At 53.6% G+C, this 17,750-nt stretch overlaps 1 protein-coding gene across 1 annotated transcript in view; it reads left to right on the forward strand.

The window, feature by feature from the left end:
* Window positions 1–309: 309 nt before the first annotated feature.
* LOC104620645 (latent-transforming growth factor beta-binding protein 2-like) overlaps window positions 310–17,750 on the forward strand; it is a gene marked incomplete at its 5' end in the record, with an annotated part of 34,989 nt that continues 17,548 nt past the window's right edge. The window contains 8 exon segments of the mRNA XM_010286927.1: window positions 310–391; window positions 1,024–1,044; window positions 9,818–9,892; window positions 13,852–13,974; window positions 14,450–14,614; window positions 15,474–15,704; window positions 16,263–16,285; window positions 17,549–17,588. Coding sequence (XP_010285229.1) covers window positions 310–391; window positions 1,024–1,044; window positions 9,818–9,892; window positions 13,852–13,974; window positions 14,450–14,614; window positions 15,474–15,704; window positions 16,263–16,285; window positions 17,549–17,588 — 760 coding nt within the window.

The following is a 17,750-nucleotide window of genomic DNA, read 5'->3' on the forward strand; positions in this document are numbered from 1 at the left end:
TTTGCTGGGTGATATCATCTCTGGTTCGTCTCCTGCTCCGTTTGATGTCCCCTTCCCCTCCGAGGGGTGCAGTTGAGGGAGTCTCGTGTTTTTCTGTCTGCACAACTGTTTACTGTCTTAAACTGCATCCCTGGTCCCACCGTGTCCTGGTGGGAAGCTGTGCCGGGAGGACTGTGCCAGTTGCTGACCCCAAGCCATCGTCCCCCATGCTGGCTCTGCCACCGCCACCACGCCAGCTGGCCACAGCCAACAGGCGTGCGTCCCCTCCCCGTCCTGCAGAAGCCTGACCTTCTGGTCCTCTCTTCGCAGTGCACCAACGCCCTGCCGGGGCTGACCAAGCTGGAGGACTGCTGCGGCAGCGTGGGGCTCTTCTGGGGCGCACAGACAGCCCGTACCCTCAGCAAACAAAAATAGTCAGGCTGCCTCATGCGGCCGAGGAGGTGTGGAGCAGAGCCACGGGTCCCTCGCTGCGTGGCTTTCCTTTACCCAAGGCCTTCAGAGACAGGCAGCGCGTCCAAGGCGGTGTGTGGGGCCATGCCTGCTCCACTGCTGCCCCCAGGCTCAGTGCTTTCTCCCCAAACCGCTGCTGCAAAACCCCGGTGCGGCTGTTGGTTCCTGCTGTCCCAGCCCCACTCGGAGGGAGAAACGGGAAAAGAGCGGCCGTGGTTTTAGGAGGTGCAGTCCCAGACCGGTGGAGGAGGCTGCAGACTTGGCCCTATAGAGTTACGGGCTTGCTCTGGGCCCAGCACGGGCTTGGCAGGGGCTCTGGAAATAACACTACATCAAACAATTGGCAGGAGAGCACCCGGGGTCTGTTCCAGGGGCATGGGCGTCCAGCCCCGTTTCTGCTGCGCTCGGGAGCCGGACAGACTGATCCAGCGGGAGACGGGGATTCCTCGGCCACTTCGCTCGGGGTGCTCCATGGTGGGCATGGCCTCTCATGCCGTGGCCCCATCCCGTATCCTGAGGGAGAGGCTGTGCTGAAGGACTCCTGGCTGGGGGGAGGCAGCCCTGTGGGCACAGTGGCTCCACAAGCCCGGCCGGGTCTGGTGCAGGGGCAAGGTGCATATGTCCTGTGCAATGTGGACTGGGAGCTGCTTGCCTCACCCCTGCCTGCCTGTCTGCCCCTTTTCATCTCTGCCTGGCTGCTCGTTCACATGTCTTCACTGGATTGAAGGACTAAATTAAACAGACCCCATGGTCCAGGAGACTTTGACCCCTGAGGAGAGCGGAGGTGTCCAAGGCGGCAGGTTTTGTGCAAGCCACTGTGGTGTTGGTGCCTTCTAGCACTGCCCAGGGGCTGTCCCGCTCACTCACACGCACGCTCCCAAGAGCTGTTTGCATCTCGTTGTCCTCCCTTGATTCAGTTCCTCCTCAGCCAGGGGTAGAGCAGTCTGGAGCCAAATTCCTCACAATCACAGACGAGGTTGTCAGCATCCTGGAACCCAGCACAGATCTGGGGAGCTCTGATTGCTGTCATCTTCCTGCTCTGTACAGCTCTGCTGTGGCCCCAGGCCACGCTGCTGCATGCCTGCCCTCGTCTGCATGCCAGCCCCGAGGGAGCCTTGGGCTGGGGCATGGGGGTGACTGTGGGGTTGCCAGGCCCACTACAAACAAGGAAATGCTCCATATGGACCTCAGCCCCCTTCTCTTCATCCCCAACCTTCGCATCCCCAGTCACGGCTTTCTCCTCCCCATCTCGCAGCAGCCTCCCCGTTTCTCACCCGGTCTCTCTGATGCCCGCATTGGGAAGCAGGGGGGCCACTTAACGCTTCTGTTAAGCTGCAGGTCGCTGCAAAATCTCTGCACCTCCTTTCTCTTTCTCCATGCCAGGGTACTAGGTATCGCTCAGCGGCCAGAGCCGCAGCAGTGTCTGCTCTGCTGGACTTTGATCTTCAGGCTTCAGACTGCATCTGTAATCACAGGCTTCCAAGATGTGAAAGCAAGCACGAAATACCCCATTTGTTCCTTGCAGTCAGCCAGCCAGTAGACCAAATGCACTTAAATGCCTCCTAGCTGCCAGCAGGTCCCACTTCCACAGCTCAGCACATGCCCCGTGTCCCAGCAGCAGCTGAAACTCAAGGGAGGTTGCTGCCTCTGGTCTTCATTGCGTGGACAGATGCTTGTCTGGCTTTTTTTCAGATTAATTCCATGGGGATATGAAAAATGTATCCCCGTGGGTCTTCTGTCTTCCTGTGCCACAAAAAAATCCCAGTCTCAGTCCCTCTGGCTTTGGGTGATAAAGTTCCCCGTTGGAGACCAAACGGCTCTTGTTGATTTTGGCAGGAATTCAGGCTAGCTGAAGGGACCATTTTCATCCTCTTTAATCGTGTGCAAGTATCTTCCTCCTTTGGCTACCTCTGATTGACTGCCCTGTAACAGCCCACATGCAGGAGACCACACAGTGCAAGTGAAGGGAGCTGTAAGGCAGACACTCGATGGAGGCAGCCTAAGAGAGCCCGGCTGCTGTGAAGTGAGAAGCCTAGGTGGCTGGCATGCTTTTCTCTGGCGTGCTGTCTTCACACACCAGAGATCTCACCCCAGAGTGGAGCCAGGAAAACTGTCCTTCCTCCATGATCTGATGGTTCTAACAGAGCTATCGAGCACTGTAAACTCTAATCACCCCGTGCCTCCTCTGCCAGGGCTCCCAGGTCCATGCCTGTCCAGCATGAAGGCATCATGCCACATTGTTTCTGCCTGTAGACCACATCCCACACTTACTTACATCCCTTCTGTCTCCTTGTCTTGCTGGCCTGTGTTGTGCTCACTCAGAGTCACAGGGCTGTAGTTCAGTGACCTGGCATCTCGTGCACAGAGATAACATGTCCAGTGGATGTTTCCAGCTTTCTTCTTGGCACTGTGGTCTTCGGAGAGAACTTCTCCTTGTGCTCGTGTGTCCCGGGGAGGCGTGCACCACAGCAGACTTGACAGTGCTGGGAATTTAATTCCAGCAACCAGAGACAGAAATGGCAGAAGCTAGTTCAGTGTAAACACTTACAAATGTACAGAAGTGCAGCCAGGCAAGAGCTAGACAAATGGAGAGCTTGTTTGGATTGACTGTCTGCCCGAGACACTGATTGTTAGTAGAGTCTGGATATGTCCGGATGTCTCTGTCGACTGCAGCTTTCATGTTTAGTATGTGTTTGTGTGCGGAAAGACATCAGAGAAGAAGAATCAGAGGCAGGCATCTGTCCGAGCGAACCTGCCGTGACCAATCCCTGCTATTTTTTTGTGTTTTGCCCAGCATCAGAAAAGTCAAGGCACTTGAACACTTTGTCTGCATCCTAAGGAGACCATGTTAAAAGCTGAGTTCAGAATTAAGGTAGAGGTGGGCTTGATCTGGCCAGGACTCTCTGTAGTGGGTGTTTGTTACATTAGTCTCAGAGGTTTCCTTAGGCTCTGCTCAGGCTTTCGGCTGTCTGGTTTGCTGCTGAGAGGCTGTATATCGTTAGGACCCTTCAGAGAAATGGACCCAGAGTTGACTTTTCAAGTAGGCTACAGTAGAAGTTGCTGGGAGTTTGCTGTTGCTTGTGTAAGTGAGAGCTGAAGACGAGATCCCCAGGGTATGTCAGAGAAAGCCCTGGGGAGAAAGGGGAGGGCCAAGAGCTTGCTCTGTGAGCTGTTGGGGCAAAGGCTGTCACACAACCCATGAAAGAAGGAGATGAGCCAGAGGCAGGTCCCTGGAGAGTGGCAGGACACCTGCATGCTGTCATGCAGCTGCAGTCCTTCAACTCTGTCTGGAGATGTCTGGATGAAATGTGCTTCTCTGCAAGATAGGATACATCAGAGGGAGACATCCAATGTCCCTCCTGGGTCTTTAGTACACGGAGGAGGTGCTGGAGCACATGCTGAAAGGCTAGAACAGAGAGGTAGGAGGATATGGGAGCTGGGAGGTAAAACTTGAAGACTGATAGTGGGGAAATGGAATCGGAGGCTGAGGAAGCAGCTGGTATAGAGACACTTGGATGTGGCTGGGAGGAAGCCCAAAGACCAGCAGGGTATTTGAACATTGCTGGTGAGGAAGCTGCACTGAAGCGATGTCCTGTCCCATGGCAAGCTCAGGATCCAGGGCTAGTAGCAGGCACACTGCTGGGCAGAGCCACTCCTGCTTACCTGCCAGACTGTATACTATTTTGGGGTACACAGTGCTCTGTGAGGAAGAACACACTGGAACAAGCTCAAGAGATGGTCCTAAAACCAGCAAGACCCAAGCTGCAGGTCGACACAGACCCCAGGGAGGGTATAGATTTGGACACTGGTTTCCCTGAAGCCTTGGCCCTCCTCAGGCATGTGGGGATGAAGGAAATTGGTAGCGGATAGTTTTTTCGGAAGGCAAGGCAAGGCACTCTGCCCAGAGGGGGTCACAGACCTCCTCTGCCACCTCCCTGACCCTGAGACCACACAGCTCTGTGACCAGCAGCGCTCCAGGAGAAGCCCATACCGGTGACAGACACCCTCCCCTCTACTGTGCAGGAGCTACAAGTCTCACCTTTCTGTGGGGCTTTGGGGGACTTTCTGGGTGCAGCAGTAAATCTGTGTCTTCTAGGTCTTGGTTCTTCACTGCCTGCTGTCCCTTATTTCAGGCTGCAGTCAGCCTGAGCGTGGGCTGGGCTGCACACCCACCGGTTGTGCTCACTGCAGATCTTCCTGGGCTGCCTTCTCTTCTCCTGCCTATGAGTTTTAACTGCATTAAGAAACAAGTCTTTGAAGGCTATTGTTTTGTTTTTATTCCCACTCCCGGTGTTTTTTCAAGTTTTTTGTCCTAGAGAAAAGTCTGAATTTCACTGGAAAGTTGGATCTTGTAATGTCTGGCTTGGCATCCACAGCACTTCCCAAACAGACCTCCCACTGCGAGAGGGGTGGCAGCTCACCCATGGAGCTGTCGTCATCAGAAACGCCAAGCGGCTCCGCAAGCTGCATGTTCCCCTGTGCTGTGCCTGCAGGCATTGAAACAGCCACAGGAAGCCCCCTGAAAATCAACCCCCTGGTCTGCTCTTGTTGCCATCAGATCAGGGAGGATACAGGGGGAAAAAAATGGAAATATGGGAAAGGAGGCTACGGAGGGGCTGGTTCTGCCACCACTACACCATGTGCCACAGGGAGTCTGTCCAGTACAGTAAAGAAGGGCTGGAGGTGGGGAAAGAAGCTGAAACCTCTGCAAGATTGTGGCAGTACCACAGAGAGCAATACCTGGGAAAGTGCAGCATTTTCAGGACTGCCTTGTTCTGCAGAGTGTGCAGGATCCATGTGCAGGATTGTGGTCTTGGCACACAGCGGCACAGTGTTTCAAAAGTGGGGTTTTTAAGGTACAGAGGTATTTTGTCCCAGCTGGAAGCCACTGTGTGAGCAGAATGAGGTTCTCTCTGTTAAAATGACCTCAAAAGCCAACAGTAATTACCAGAGTCTTTTTTTCCTTCAAGCATCTTTTCCACCTTGAAGATCTTTATTGACCATGAGTAGAGCAGAGGGCTTAGTTTCGTATTGCACATCAGCACTGGTGCATGCCCCCCTCACCCCTGCTATGGTAGTCTTTGTTGGGGCATTGGAGAAAGTCTTGCGGAATCCTGCCTACCACAGACCACCCAGAGGAGAAGAGAGTGGTCATGACAGATCTGGACTGAAGGATTCGTGTCCTTTCCCTCTTGTCCATTCTGCCTGAGAACTCATCTTATCCTCACAGCCTACTTCTTGGTCTAGCATCTCCAGTATGTTTTCTCTCAGGAGCTCCTATGAGGTTGGAGCTGCTCTGCTTTTCTGCCAGCAAGTTCAGCAGTTGAGGTCCTCTCTGCAGTAGAGGCTGATCTTCACACTAAACCAAGCTGAGGTTTGAATGAGTCCCCAACTCCAAATGCCACAAGACCGTGCGCTCTGGCTCCTTTCATCTCCCACATGCTGGAAAACCCAGAACAAGCAGAGGCACCACAGCCACCCTCATGACTGCACACTCTGTGCCCACTGCGGGCACGGGGAGATGCCCAGGGTCCGGCCAGGGCTGGGGTTCTTCTGTGGAGCCAGTTCAGGGTCTCCAGAAATGTCTGTGAGTACTGAAAGTGGCAAAGGAGTTCAGCAAGGCAAGATTTCTCAAAGAGATAATGCCTTTTTTAGGATAAATGGAAAGAGTTGAAAGAAATGGGCTAGCTTTCAGCAGCCAAGCATTTCCTCACTTCTCATCTGACCTCAGGCTTGCCTTTTCCCTTTTTAACAAAGTGATATTGATGGCCTAAGGCAATGTATTATCTCATCCTACAAACCTTGCCTCACTCAGGCCCTTGGGGCTACCACCACTAGAAGTGGTTTGTTTCCATTTCACCATCAGCCTGAGCTGCTTCATGCTGTCTTCAGACAGTTCAGCCAGGGCCCTTGGGTAAAGGCTCTCCTCCTGGGAAGTGACAGACAACTTCTGAAGTGCACCTGGCTGTTTAAAATCATCCTGCTAGGCTGCAAAATACCTCTGACTGATTTCTGTGCATTCATTTCCCTTCTCATTCTGCTGTGCTGGAGTATTGTTCTAGCTGGGGACAAATTTGACAAAGGTGCTGGTGGGAGTCCTGGGCTGTGGCTGCTTCATACTCACTTCCTCCTTTTTGGATCTGTGACCTTATTGCACACATGCTCCTCTGTGAGAGCCCGGCCCTGCCAGGGATGCTCGGTGCCTGCAGAGCTTGCAGAAAGCAGCACTGGGTGGTGGGATGAAGCAGAGCTGGAGGGAGCGATGAGGAGAGCCAAGGGGAAGTCCTGGTGTGCAGGTACCTGGTGAGCACATTGCTTCGGTGCAGCGCCCATGGGGCTGAAGTGCCCAAGAGATGAGGCTCCGAAATCACACCCTCAGCAAGCCTGAAATCCCTCTGCCTGACAGATGCATCTCAGCTGCTTTTGTCCCTGGCCTCAGGCTCTGGGCGCACCTCCTCCTGGAGAGAGCGCAGACAGACAGACAGACAGACACAGGAGGCTGGGACCCCTCTGGCTGTGGGTGCTGACAGATTTCTGCCCTCTCCGGTTGTCACGTTGGCTTTTTCCCAGGCATTGCTCTTTGCTGGATTCCAGAGGAATGGCCTCGCACTCCTATCAGCTGCATGGGAGAGGGGTGGATGCTGATCCCCTTTGCAGTAAACTCAGATTTCCTAGGCTGGTTTTTCAGGGGTTTTTGGCTGTCTCTGCTGTAGTTCAGCAACATCAGAGCTCATGGAAGGAAATGGTCCTCTGCTCAAGTAACCAAGTACAAAGCTGAGAGTTAATAGCTTACATCCTCCTGCAGCCACACGCTGTCTTCCCTTGTGGCCAGGTCCTGGCAGAAAGAGAGCAGCCTCCATCCAGTAGTTCAGAAATTGTCTTGGTTCCCCTTGGTACAGAAAGATCTGCTCACATTACATTACAGTTATTCTTTCCAGGGAATGCGTGTTTCTTTGCAAAATTAAGACATTGATCCGCAGCCTCACGAGTGATTTGCTGCAATAATGAGCCACAGGCTTCTGCAGACTGGAGTTGTACGAGTGCTGAGGTGGCACGAGACCTGCACGCTCACCCCCATCACTGGTATTTTCTGCCTCGCCCTCTGCCCAGCAGCATCTGGTGGAGGGATGCTGCAGGATCTGTTTCTCTGCAAAGGCTTTTTGGAGAGGGAGCTGACACGTCATCATTGTTTGATCTCTGGCATGCTTGGCTCCCCATCGGAGGGCTCGTGCATAACGATGCTGCTTCATTTGGGCGTCTGTTATCACATCGTCCTAAGGCTGACAGATGCTTCCAAGCACAGTTAATGCCTGTCGGCAGCCCCAAGGCCACAGACTGTGGTGTGGGAGGACCTGGAATCCCATCAGGGCACTGAGCCTGGAGTCCGTGAGCCAGAGGTTGTTTTTCCCTTCCCAGAAGATTGGAAATGTACCCAGTGATACCCAGTATCACCAGCAGCCCCCTCGCCCCTAACATCCAGATGTTTGTAAGCACCTCCTGCTTACAATTAATGATTGAACTGTTGAAGGAGGTGAAGAGATTTTTCACCTTATTCATCTAGCCACTGAGGATCTCTCTGCACCTGGAAAATCTTGTAACTTCATTTTATATACCTAGGGAAACCAGGCTTTCTATTCTCCTTCCTAGTACAGGCTGATGAATGGCATCTTGTTCTCCCATCTTTTATTTCCCAAGCGCCTAGGAGGCTGGTCCCTAACTTTTGCCTTTCAAGAAGTGTCCTAAAATAGCTTTAAACTGCATTATAGGGCCAAAGTCTCCAGGACAAAAAGTTATGGACATGCCTGTTCTCTGCCCCCAGCACGTGGTTTGTGTTCTTTAACCTTTGCAGGCTCTATCCCGACCATCTCCTACCTTGGTGATGGTCTCAGTTTGTCCCTGGTTCTCGAAAGCTGCAATGCATTAGGAATCTGCCAGATCCTCGATACGGCTATTGCTATGGAGGACTTTCCATGTACGACACCAGGGTGTGAGCTACTGATGCCAGGCAGGAGGAATTTGAGTGGTGGGAATATGTCTGGGCAGTCACTTAGCTGTTACAGACACTTCTTGTTTCTGAGCGTATGGTCCAGAGAATTAAAAAGAAACCCCACCCTGGGAAAATCCCAATTTTAGGCAAAGCACCCTTCTTCCTACCCCACCCCATGCTTTCTCACTTCCCAACCCATGTCCTCCTGGATTCCCTTTCCCTTGCTCTAAAATATGGTGCCTAAATTTGTCCTCCTTGGTATATGTGGGCCACATTTTACTTGCCTTTAAAATATTTGGAAAGATTTAGTTGGCTATGGTTATAGGCCATTTTGAACCCCACAAAACTATTTCAAGCAGCAGTTTGAAATTTTCTTTGATGAGAGTGATCGGGGCAGGAAATCACATGCAGTTAAAAAGAGGGAAAATGTAATAAACAGGCCCTGGGCTGTTATTTCAGCATCTTATCAAGGACCACTGCCATTCCTTTCACTCTGGTCCCCCTTGTCATGTGCTGCCTGGCTATCCAAGCTGGCCTCGGAGGAGCCGAGGTGACACAGTGATAAATATGAAGCACAGGCAGCACCTCTGGGTCATAGAATCATAGAATAGTTTAGATTGGAAGGGACCTTTAAAGGTCATCTAGTCCAACCCCCCTGCAGGGACCAGGGTCATCTTCAACTAGATCAGGTTGCTCAGAGCCCTGTCCAACCTGTCCTTGAATGTTTCCAGGGATGGGGAAATGCCCACCTCTCTGGGCAACCTGTGCCAGTGTTTCACCACCCTCATGGTGAAAGATTTCTTCCTTATATCTGGTCTAAATCTACCCTCTTTTAGTTTAAAAACATTACCCCTTGTCCTATCGCTAAAGGCCCTGCTAAAAAGTCTGTCCTCATCTTTCTTATAAGCCACCAACTGGAAGGCTGCAATAAGGTCTCCCCAGAGCCTTCTCTTTTGCAGGCTGAACAACCCCAGGTTTCTCAGCCTGTCCTCAGAGGAGAGCTGTTCCATCCCTCTGATCATTTTTGTGGCCTCCTCTGGACCTGCTCCAACAGGTCCATGTCTTTCCTGTGCTGAGGGCTCCAGAGCTGGACGCAGTGCTCCAGAGGGAGTCTCACCAGAGCATAGTAGAGGGGCAGAATCACCTCCCTCGACCTGCTGGCCATGCTTCTTTTGATCACCTTTGTCACCAGGTTGGCACCTGCCAAGCAGCAGAAGATACTGCTTGGGAAATGTGACTGCTCCCACCTGTCCCTCTGCCTGGGTTTGTCCAAGGCAGACCTAGGGACCCCTCTCCCTTCTGCAAGGAGGGCAGAGAGAAGGTAGGATGCCGGTGGCTGGCTTTACTGCTGACATCCCACACTGTTTGCTTTCTTCCCAGCACACCCTGTGATTGAGAATGGGCAGGTGGAGTGTCCCCAGGGATACAAGAGGCTGAACCGGAGCCACTGCCAAGGTAAGCATGCTGCTTTCGTATCTCTCTTTCCTTCCCAGAGCCACTGCCAGAGCTGTAATTATTTACACAAGTAAAATACAGTAATCTAACTCCCCAATACAGATCTACAAAGAAGGTGACTTATATTATAAAAATCCCTGTGCTTTCATCAAGAATGAAAAAAAATAGATGACACTGGACTACACGACTCGGCTGATAAGCACAGTCAGCACATAGTTGGGCCAGCACAAGAAAACTCACCCACTAAGTCCTACTGACCCAGTAAGGGCCTATGTTGCTCCTCTGCTACGTGTGAGTGTTAAAACACTTCTCCCACCATCTGAAGCAACAGGAATTCCATCACCTGAAAACATTTGGGAAGGTTGTCGGCTTGTTCAGTTAATTTTCAAGTGGGAGAGTGCCATAAAAGTGAGTCCTTCTGTTCCAAGTATGTCACTTGTCCCTGTTGCCATGCTGCCTTGCCTGCCCCAACGCTGCTGGGGGGCATTTCTCACTCCCATGGTCCCTCAGCTCCGTATGAGGAAGGCTCTATCTGTCTGCTTTTCTCTCCGGTTCATGTTTATTTGGCATCTCTTGGACCCACAGTGCTTGTGTTTTTCCGTGCTCTGACTGAAGTGGAATTTTATGGTTCCCTTCTCGTGATTCATGATAAGCTGAGAGGTGTCATCTCAAAGATGCAGCAGGGAGCCTGGGCCCTGGCCGTGCAAACCCAGGGCTGGCAATCCAATGACTCATCTCTTTTAGCTGGGACTTTCCACCATGCTTACTTAATTAATGATTCAACCTCCCCACATTGTCCTGGGGGAGAACTTTCAACAGCGCAACGGCTTCTATTCTCCTTGGTGCTCAGACCTCATCCCCTGTGCAGCTACAGACAGTGCTACGGGTATGAGGAGCTACCCAGAGACATCGAATAGGAGTTGGCGGAGCAGAGCAGCTGGGGGGACTCATGTCAGCGAGCAGAGACCTGCAGTGCCTGCTCTGGGTTTGTGTCCCCTCTGGAGCAGGGAGAGGCTCAGAGGAGCAGAGGGAAATGGCAATGTGGAGTTAGCTAGGAAGCTCTTTTTGCACAGGAAAAAGCATGAACCAGAGATTTGTGCCTCTTCATGCTTCTTTGTAAGCTGGGCTAGAGAAGTACTGTTCTGCAGACACTCTGCTGCCTCAAGGAGCTTTTCCCATCTCTGCTGTTGCAGCAGGATGTGTGTCAGGAAGCCCAGCACCTCACCTGGGGTCCAGAATGAGCAGTTTGGCATGGGGTCTTCTCTTGCCAGCCCAGGTAGAAGAGGAGCCAAGGGGCTGGACGAGGGCTGATGGTTCCTGAGGCCCTTGGCTGCAGGAGAGGAGCTGAGCTGGGAAGGAGCTGAACTCTGGCTTTGCAGACTGTTGTCAAAGCACAGATGAGTGACTTGAGGAGGGCCCTGACAGGAGCCCACATTCCTCTGTTCTGTATGGACGGAAAGGGCTGTCTGTTGTGCCTTCCAGCAGAGGAACAAATGGCTCATCTCTGCAAGATCTCCCTTCTTTTCCTTGCCTTGCTGCATCCCGTTGAGCAGGAACAGGGCTGCAACAAGCCTAAGTTGAGAGTGCCTGGCAGAACCAGTCAGGAAACCTCCCGGTGCTGCTGGGACCAGCAAGAAGGATGGCCCTGGAAGGGATAACGTGGTTGCTAGACATAAGGCAAAGATTGTCTTGGAGGCTGCAGGTTGGAGACAGTGGTAGGGAAGTGTGCATGCACAGGGGTCACTGCATAGGATATACACCAGCACCTTGGTGTCCGTATGTCTTTGGTGTCTGTATATACTTGGTGTCTGTTGCTGACTCGGGTACTTTCTGCTTGCCAGGCACCGGGGAAAACCAGCCTGCACCTTTCCACCACCGGCTGCCTGACCCAGCATGGCCATTTCTGGCAACCCTGCATGGGGTGGGAGGAAGCAGCTGGGACAGCGTACGGATCTCGGTCTGTGGTCCCCGAGGCCTCTTCTTGTGGGCCAGCCCTGTCCCCGGCATGCTGCAGGGTGTAGGAGTATGTGGCCCCAAGTGCGCCTGCCTGCTTCTGTTCCCTGTGGGGATTCCCACTGTGGGTGGGTCCTCTGCTGACAGGGGAAGAGAGGAGGTTGGACTGAGGCCAGGATGTGGCCCTGTTTTAAATTAAGCTCATAAAGCCCAGCCCTTGGTGCTTGTTTGTTTTGTGCTCTTATTACTCTAATCCCTTCAACCCCTTTGCTTATGCGGAGGCCAAACACTTCGTCCAGTTGGTGTGTTGGAATGACACGATGCTCCCACCATGACAGGGATGAGCCCTGAGGCTCCTCTAGAGAGCCCAAGCCTCTTCTCTGAGTGGGATTCCCAGCACATTTGGGGTCCGACCGCTGGTTTTTCTCATGCACTCTGCCCTGTGCTTGGTACGGAGCAGGGAACCATTACATTACACAGCCAAATCCTGCTTCTGCCTGGCCTGCTGCACATCCCTGTAGCGTTGGTACTTCCAATTGGCTGAACGTCATGGCGTGGTCTTGATGGCCCCTGTGTGTCTCAACCATGTATGGGGCAGCCAGTGGGGTGAACGGGGGAGTTTAAGAGCACAGGGCTGCAGAGGACCTCTCAGGTCATTAAGTCTGAACTCCTGCTGTCACAGTTGGCTGTGTGACACCCCCACTTCCACAAAGCAGTGATGTTTCAGCTCTGAGGAACAAGGTAGTGGTGGGAAAGCTGTTCCTGAGTCTAGCTGCTCTCAGTCAGGCTCTTCCAGTGTCTCCATTCTTCCGAGTGTCCCCGCAGCCTGCCTTTGCACCCCTCCCACCTTGAGACAGTCTCTAGAGCACCACCAGGTGCCCTCAGGGCATTAGGACTGCCCTGTGTCTTTGGAAAGTGTTTGGTGTGATGCTGTCTAGCATCACGTTGGCGCTTCTCGGCCTTGGCAGCTCGCAGCTGTCCTGCGAGCAGCGAGTGTGCCCAGGTCTCCCTCACTGCCTGCTCCCATCCGTCAGCTTGTAGCCTATGTTCCTGTGATTTGTCCTGGGGTGGTGCTGAGGTTCATCCCACTCCTACTGCTCCATGCTCCCGTACAGGTCTTCCTGCACTGCTTGTGCCTCCCGACACTATATTTTGTCAGCACGCTTACTTTTCTGGACCAAGCCCTTTAGTGAGGATGATATAAAGCTGGATCAATGAATGAGGAGGGCTTCCTCCTCACTCTACACTGTGAAAGCTGCCCTCAGCTCTCCCTTACACACCTTTTGCCAATCCCTGTCTTCTCTGGCTTAGCTCATACATTCCTGCATGATGCTGTAGGAAAGGCTTTACTGCAGGCCAAATGGATGAGACCAACGGTGTTTCCCTGGGATAAGCCCAGCTCCCTTCCCAAAGACTGTGTCTGATGCTGTGTGCTAAGTCAGGGGCAGAGGCAGAGCTTGAGACAGGGCTTGAGTTTGGCATCTTCCCACTCACTCAACCTGTTCTCAGAAGAAGACACTGCAGCCTGGCCCACTATTCCCTGTCTCTGGAGGGGATCAGTCACTGCCCTCCCTGCATGCTGGCACTGAGTTTCTCAGCAAGGATTACCTCCGTGGATGATGGCTCCAGATGAGCAGCACCAGCAGATGGATGAGGGGACAGGACTCACCAGTCCAGGCTTGCAAACAATAATTATGATGGCCATAAGAGTGACACTGCCGGGGCTGCTCACCAGAGGAGCCACATCTGTTTTCCATGAGGACTGTGGAGCAGAGCAGTCATTCATGAGCCATCCCAGCAGCTGCAGAGAGCCAGCTCTGTGCTGCAGGTGTAGGACTGCTGTCGCTGCAGAGGTCCCTACCACGCTGCTCGATGGCAGAGGCTGCCTTGGACACCAGCCTGGCTGAGACTCCCTGGTCTGTGGCACCTGAATGGGGGGCACTGGGTAGGGTGTTCAGCTCAGCCTCAACTTGCCCACATCTCACTGGGTTCTCTCCTCTCCGCAGATATCAACGAGTGCTTGATGCAGGGCCTGTGCAAAGACGCCGAGTGTGTGAACACCCGTGGCAGCTTCCGCTGCACCTGCAAGCCTGGCACCATGCTGGACCCATCCCGTAGCCATTGCATCTGTAAGTTCTCCAGGGAACCCCTCAGTTTGGGTGGGGGCCTGAGCAGGACCCCATGGCTGAGTGGAAGCTGCAGCATGCTTCCCACCTCTTGCAAGTGCGGTTGAGTTATGCTGTCCTGCAGGATGGGTCCCCATGCCTCGGGCCCCCTTCATCCATCATTCTTCTACATGGACATCTCATGGCCCCTGCGGAGCCTGGAAGGGACATGCCTGCGGTGCAGCAACAGAGAACACAGCCTCCTGGGTTGAGAGAGCTCCCATGGGAGCTGGATTCACTTGGGGCTGGCACTGCTGGGGGGAAGGCCCAATGGCTGAAGGCCTGGGGGTGTTCTGGGGAGAGGATGGGGCAGCCCTCAGGACAGGCTGGGAGGCATGGGCAAAGAAAGGCCTGATAGGGGAAGACTGAGCATCCCCAATTCTCTCTTTGGAGAGCCTAGAGCTTGATCTCCAGGACTGACCCTGCCCTTGTGTTTCAGCGGACAAAGCAGTGTCGATGGAGCAGGGGCTGTGTTACCGCTCGGCAGCTGGAGGTGTGTGCTCCTTCCCCCTCTCCCACCGCATCACCCAACAGATCTGCTGCTGCAGCCGTGTCGGCAAGGGCTGGGGGAAGAACTGCGAGGAGTGCCCTGCACCCGGCTCAGGTGAGATGTGCCCACTTCGGCTTTGCCTGCTCTGGTTAGACTGGGGCTTGGGCTTGCCTGAACCTGCTGCCGCACAGGTGGCTGCAGGACCCAGAGTGGTGGAAATGCTGGCCTGTGAGATGGGCACAGCGAGCCGGGGAGCAGAACTGGATAATATTGGGAGGATAGAGAAATCCCTGATGGGGAACTACTCTGTACTGGAGGGAGAGAGTAGCCATGTCTACTGTACATGTAGACTCTTACATGTCTCATGTAAGAGAGACAGCCCTTTTGTCTCTCTTACACCTTCTGCCAGGGTGAAAGCCAGGTGAGGACGAGTTTGGCATGTTTCAGCACGGGGTAGGGTGGAAGGGAAAGTGCAGAAATCCTCAGGGCTGGTAAAAATCTTCAGATAGTTTATGCAGAGCCTCCTGAGTGATATGCAAAGTGCTCAGTGCCGGGGTACCAGAGGTTCACTTTTATATGCTCCCTTGCTCAGCTTGGACCTTCCTGTGGCATGATCCCTTCCTAGCAGTACTGACTCACGGGAGGGATTTAGTCTGGGACTACCAGCCAGCACCTGTTAGAAACCCACCCTGCCCTGTAAGCAGATTCCTTCTGCTTGAAGCATCCACCCACTGCAGCCCAGATGTGTTTTAACCCTTAGATTTAATGCTTAGAAATCTCCAGAAAATGATAGGATGGGAAAAACTGGTATGTGCGTCCATATACATACCTGTCCGTCTTCACTCCTTTCTTCCACTTGTCTCACCATCATGTCTGCATGCTGTAAGCCATTTTTTTCTACTTGTGATCCCTGCACCACCCTCTTCCTTACAACCTCTGGCCTCTAAAGCTTTGGTTTTATTTTCTGTCACAGAAGCCTTCAAGGAGATTTGCCCAGCAGGACATGGGTACACCTACTCCAGCTCAGATATCCGCCTGTCGATGAGGAAGGCAGAGGCAGAAGAGCTGCCCCTCAGCTTGGAAGAGCAAGGGGAGAGCAGCAACTGGACGTTGTACTGGGCAGCAAGGAGACAGCAACTGCAGGACAGCCTGCGTGGGAGCATCCTGGAGGCATTCCCCCACCCTGGCACCTCGGCAGGAGAGGGTAATGTGGGGTCTACTGCTTAGACCTGCTCCAGCTGGGCCCCTAGCAAGGGTGGGCAAATTCCCAGGTCCTGCCATGCCCCCATGCATGGACTTCTAGCAGATAATGGCTTTACATCTGTATGAATATGCAAGGTGTTCTTCAGCCCTACCAGTGTTCCTGGGGCATGAGACACCATATCTTCAAGCCTTTGGAGAGGAGGTTGAGTGTTTCAGGCTCCTGCAACCTCATCTTTACGGTTGGTGCTGGCAGGCTGGGCTGCCTCCACGAGGACCTCAGGTCTGTGTGGTAGCCCTGGCACTGCAGTCCTTGGGCTTTTGTCCAGCCCAGCTGGAGGGGAGTGTGACCAACTGCTTGTGCTAGCATCTGCAGGAGCAGAAGCTCCCGGGGTCTGCACAGTGCCAGGAAAAGAGTCTGGGTGTGTCAGCTTTGGGAACAAGCTGTTTTGGAGAAGTGTGAGGGACTGAGAGGCAGTGGGGTGAAGTTAGGGCAGACAGGGTTTGAGGGGGATGCCTGCCTGCCTTGTCTCTACTCACCATGCACTGTTTCACTTTCCAGGTGAAGTTTCTCCTGCTGTGCAGGTGAGTAAGGTTTGTCTTGCTACGTCTGGGTGCATCCATGGTACCTTGATAGGCAGGAAGGGGGATGTTATACAAATAGGTGACAGAGAGGTGTGAAATGTGGTCAGAGATAGCACTGAAGAGAGCAAGTAGCTGCTGCTGGAGGAAACAGCGTACAAACTGTAAACCCTACCACCCTGGCTGAGTTGATGTGGCTGAAGGCACTGTGCCTCGTGCCTACTCAGCCCTTGCTAAGGCCCACCAGCTCAAACTAACAGGAGCTGGGAGCTCTGCTGCACTAGTTCATGGTCAGTGTTGACTCCAGCTGGCATTTGCTGGGGCTGGGGTAGGAGCCCAGGCTGCTGTCAGCCTGGCCTGGCTGTGGGGCTGGACAGGCAGAGGGGTGTGAATTCAGCCTGTCCGATGGGAGCAGCCTGGGGACTGGTTCTCTGCCAGGCTCTGACGGGACTGGGTTTCTTTATTATGAGTCTCACCTGAAAAATATATGTCTCGATCCCTGCTGTCAGTAGAGTTTGGACCATATCTCCTGAGCATCTCTGTGTGCCCTTTGCTATAGCAGCCCAGCCCTCAGAATGTACTTGCAGCCTCTCTGAGAGAGGGAACAGCACTGCCATTGCCACTGCTTCATAGACATGAAGTGACTTGCCCAATGACGAGTGAGAAATCTCAGGATAGGGCAGAAATTTGAACCAAAGCTTCCAAATTTAAAACAGAGCTAGGCTGGGACTTGTGTTGCTCAGCTGCCTGTTTTCTTCATCTATTCTGGAAAGTTCCTCGGAGCGGAGGCCGAGGTTGTGCTCCAACATCTCCTTTGGCAGCTGTGGGCTTGCCAGGAGGCAATGCTGAGAAAGAGCACTGAGCACCAAGCACCCTTCTAGTAGGTAATGCTCTGAGGCAGGTAGAAGCAGTGACCATCCCCAGCCCTCCAGAGCTGCTGGTGACAGTGGCAGTATTCACTGTGCCCGACTGCTCTTCCTGGTTGCCTTGTGGAGACGCCTGCCCCATGGCAGTGCCCAGGGTCTCATCCGCACGGTGTGCTGGCACAGCCCCCTGGACATGGCCAGGAGTTGTGTTTTGTTGGGGACAATGTGCTCAGGATAGAGTGGCCCTGCCAGCTGCACCCAGCCATGGCAGCTTCTCCTCCCAGCACAGAGTCTCAGGGAGGAAAAAGGAGCCTGGAGGTGCGTGGGAGAATGTCTCAGGGATGATGCATCCCAGGTACACACACGTGGATAGAGGCAATCCTATGTTTCTGTCCCTCAGGGTGCTGCTGATGCCACCACAGAGCACACCAGGCACAGAGGTGAGCACCCGGCTGGCGGAAGGGCAGGGTGGTCTTGGGGAAGAGGACAGGGCAGTGAGGAGGGAGCAGAGCAGGGAGGCTGGGAGCTGCACAGCCTCTGCACAGACCCCATCGCTGGGCTGGCTGGGCTGGCTGCGGGGCAGCGCGGGGGGCCCCCGCCAC

This window comes from Phaethon lepturus, unplaced genomic scaffold (assembly GCF_000687285.1).
Source record: "Phaethon lepturus isolate BGI_N335 unplaced genomic scaffold, ASM68728v1 scaffold22415, whole genome shotgun sequence".
Classification (NCBI taxonomy): domain Eukaryota; kingdom Metazoa; phylum Chordata; class Aves; order Phaethontiformes; family Phaethontidae; genus Phaethon; species Phaethon lepturus.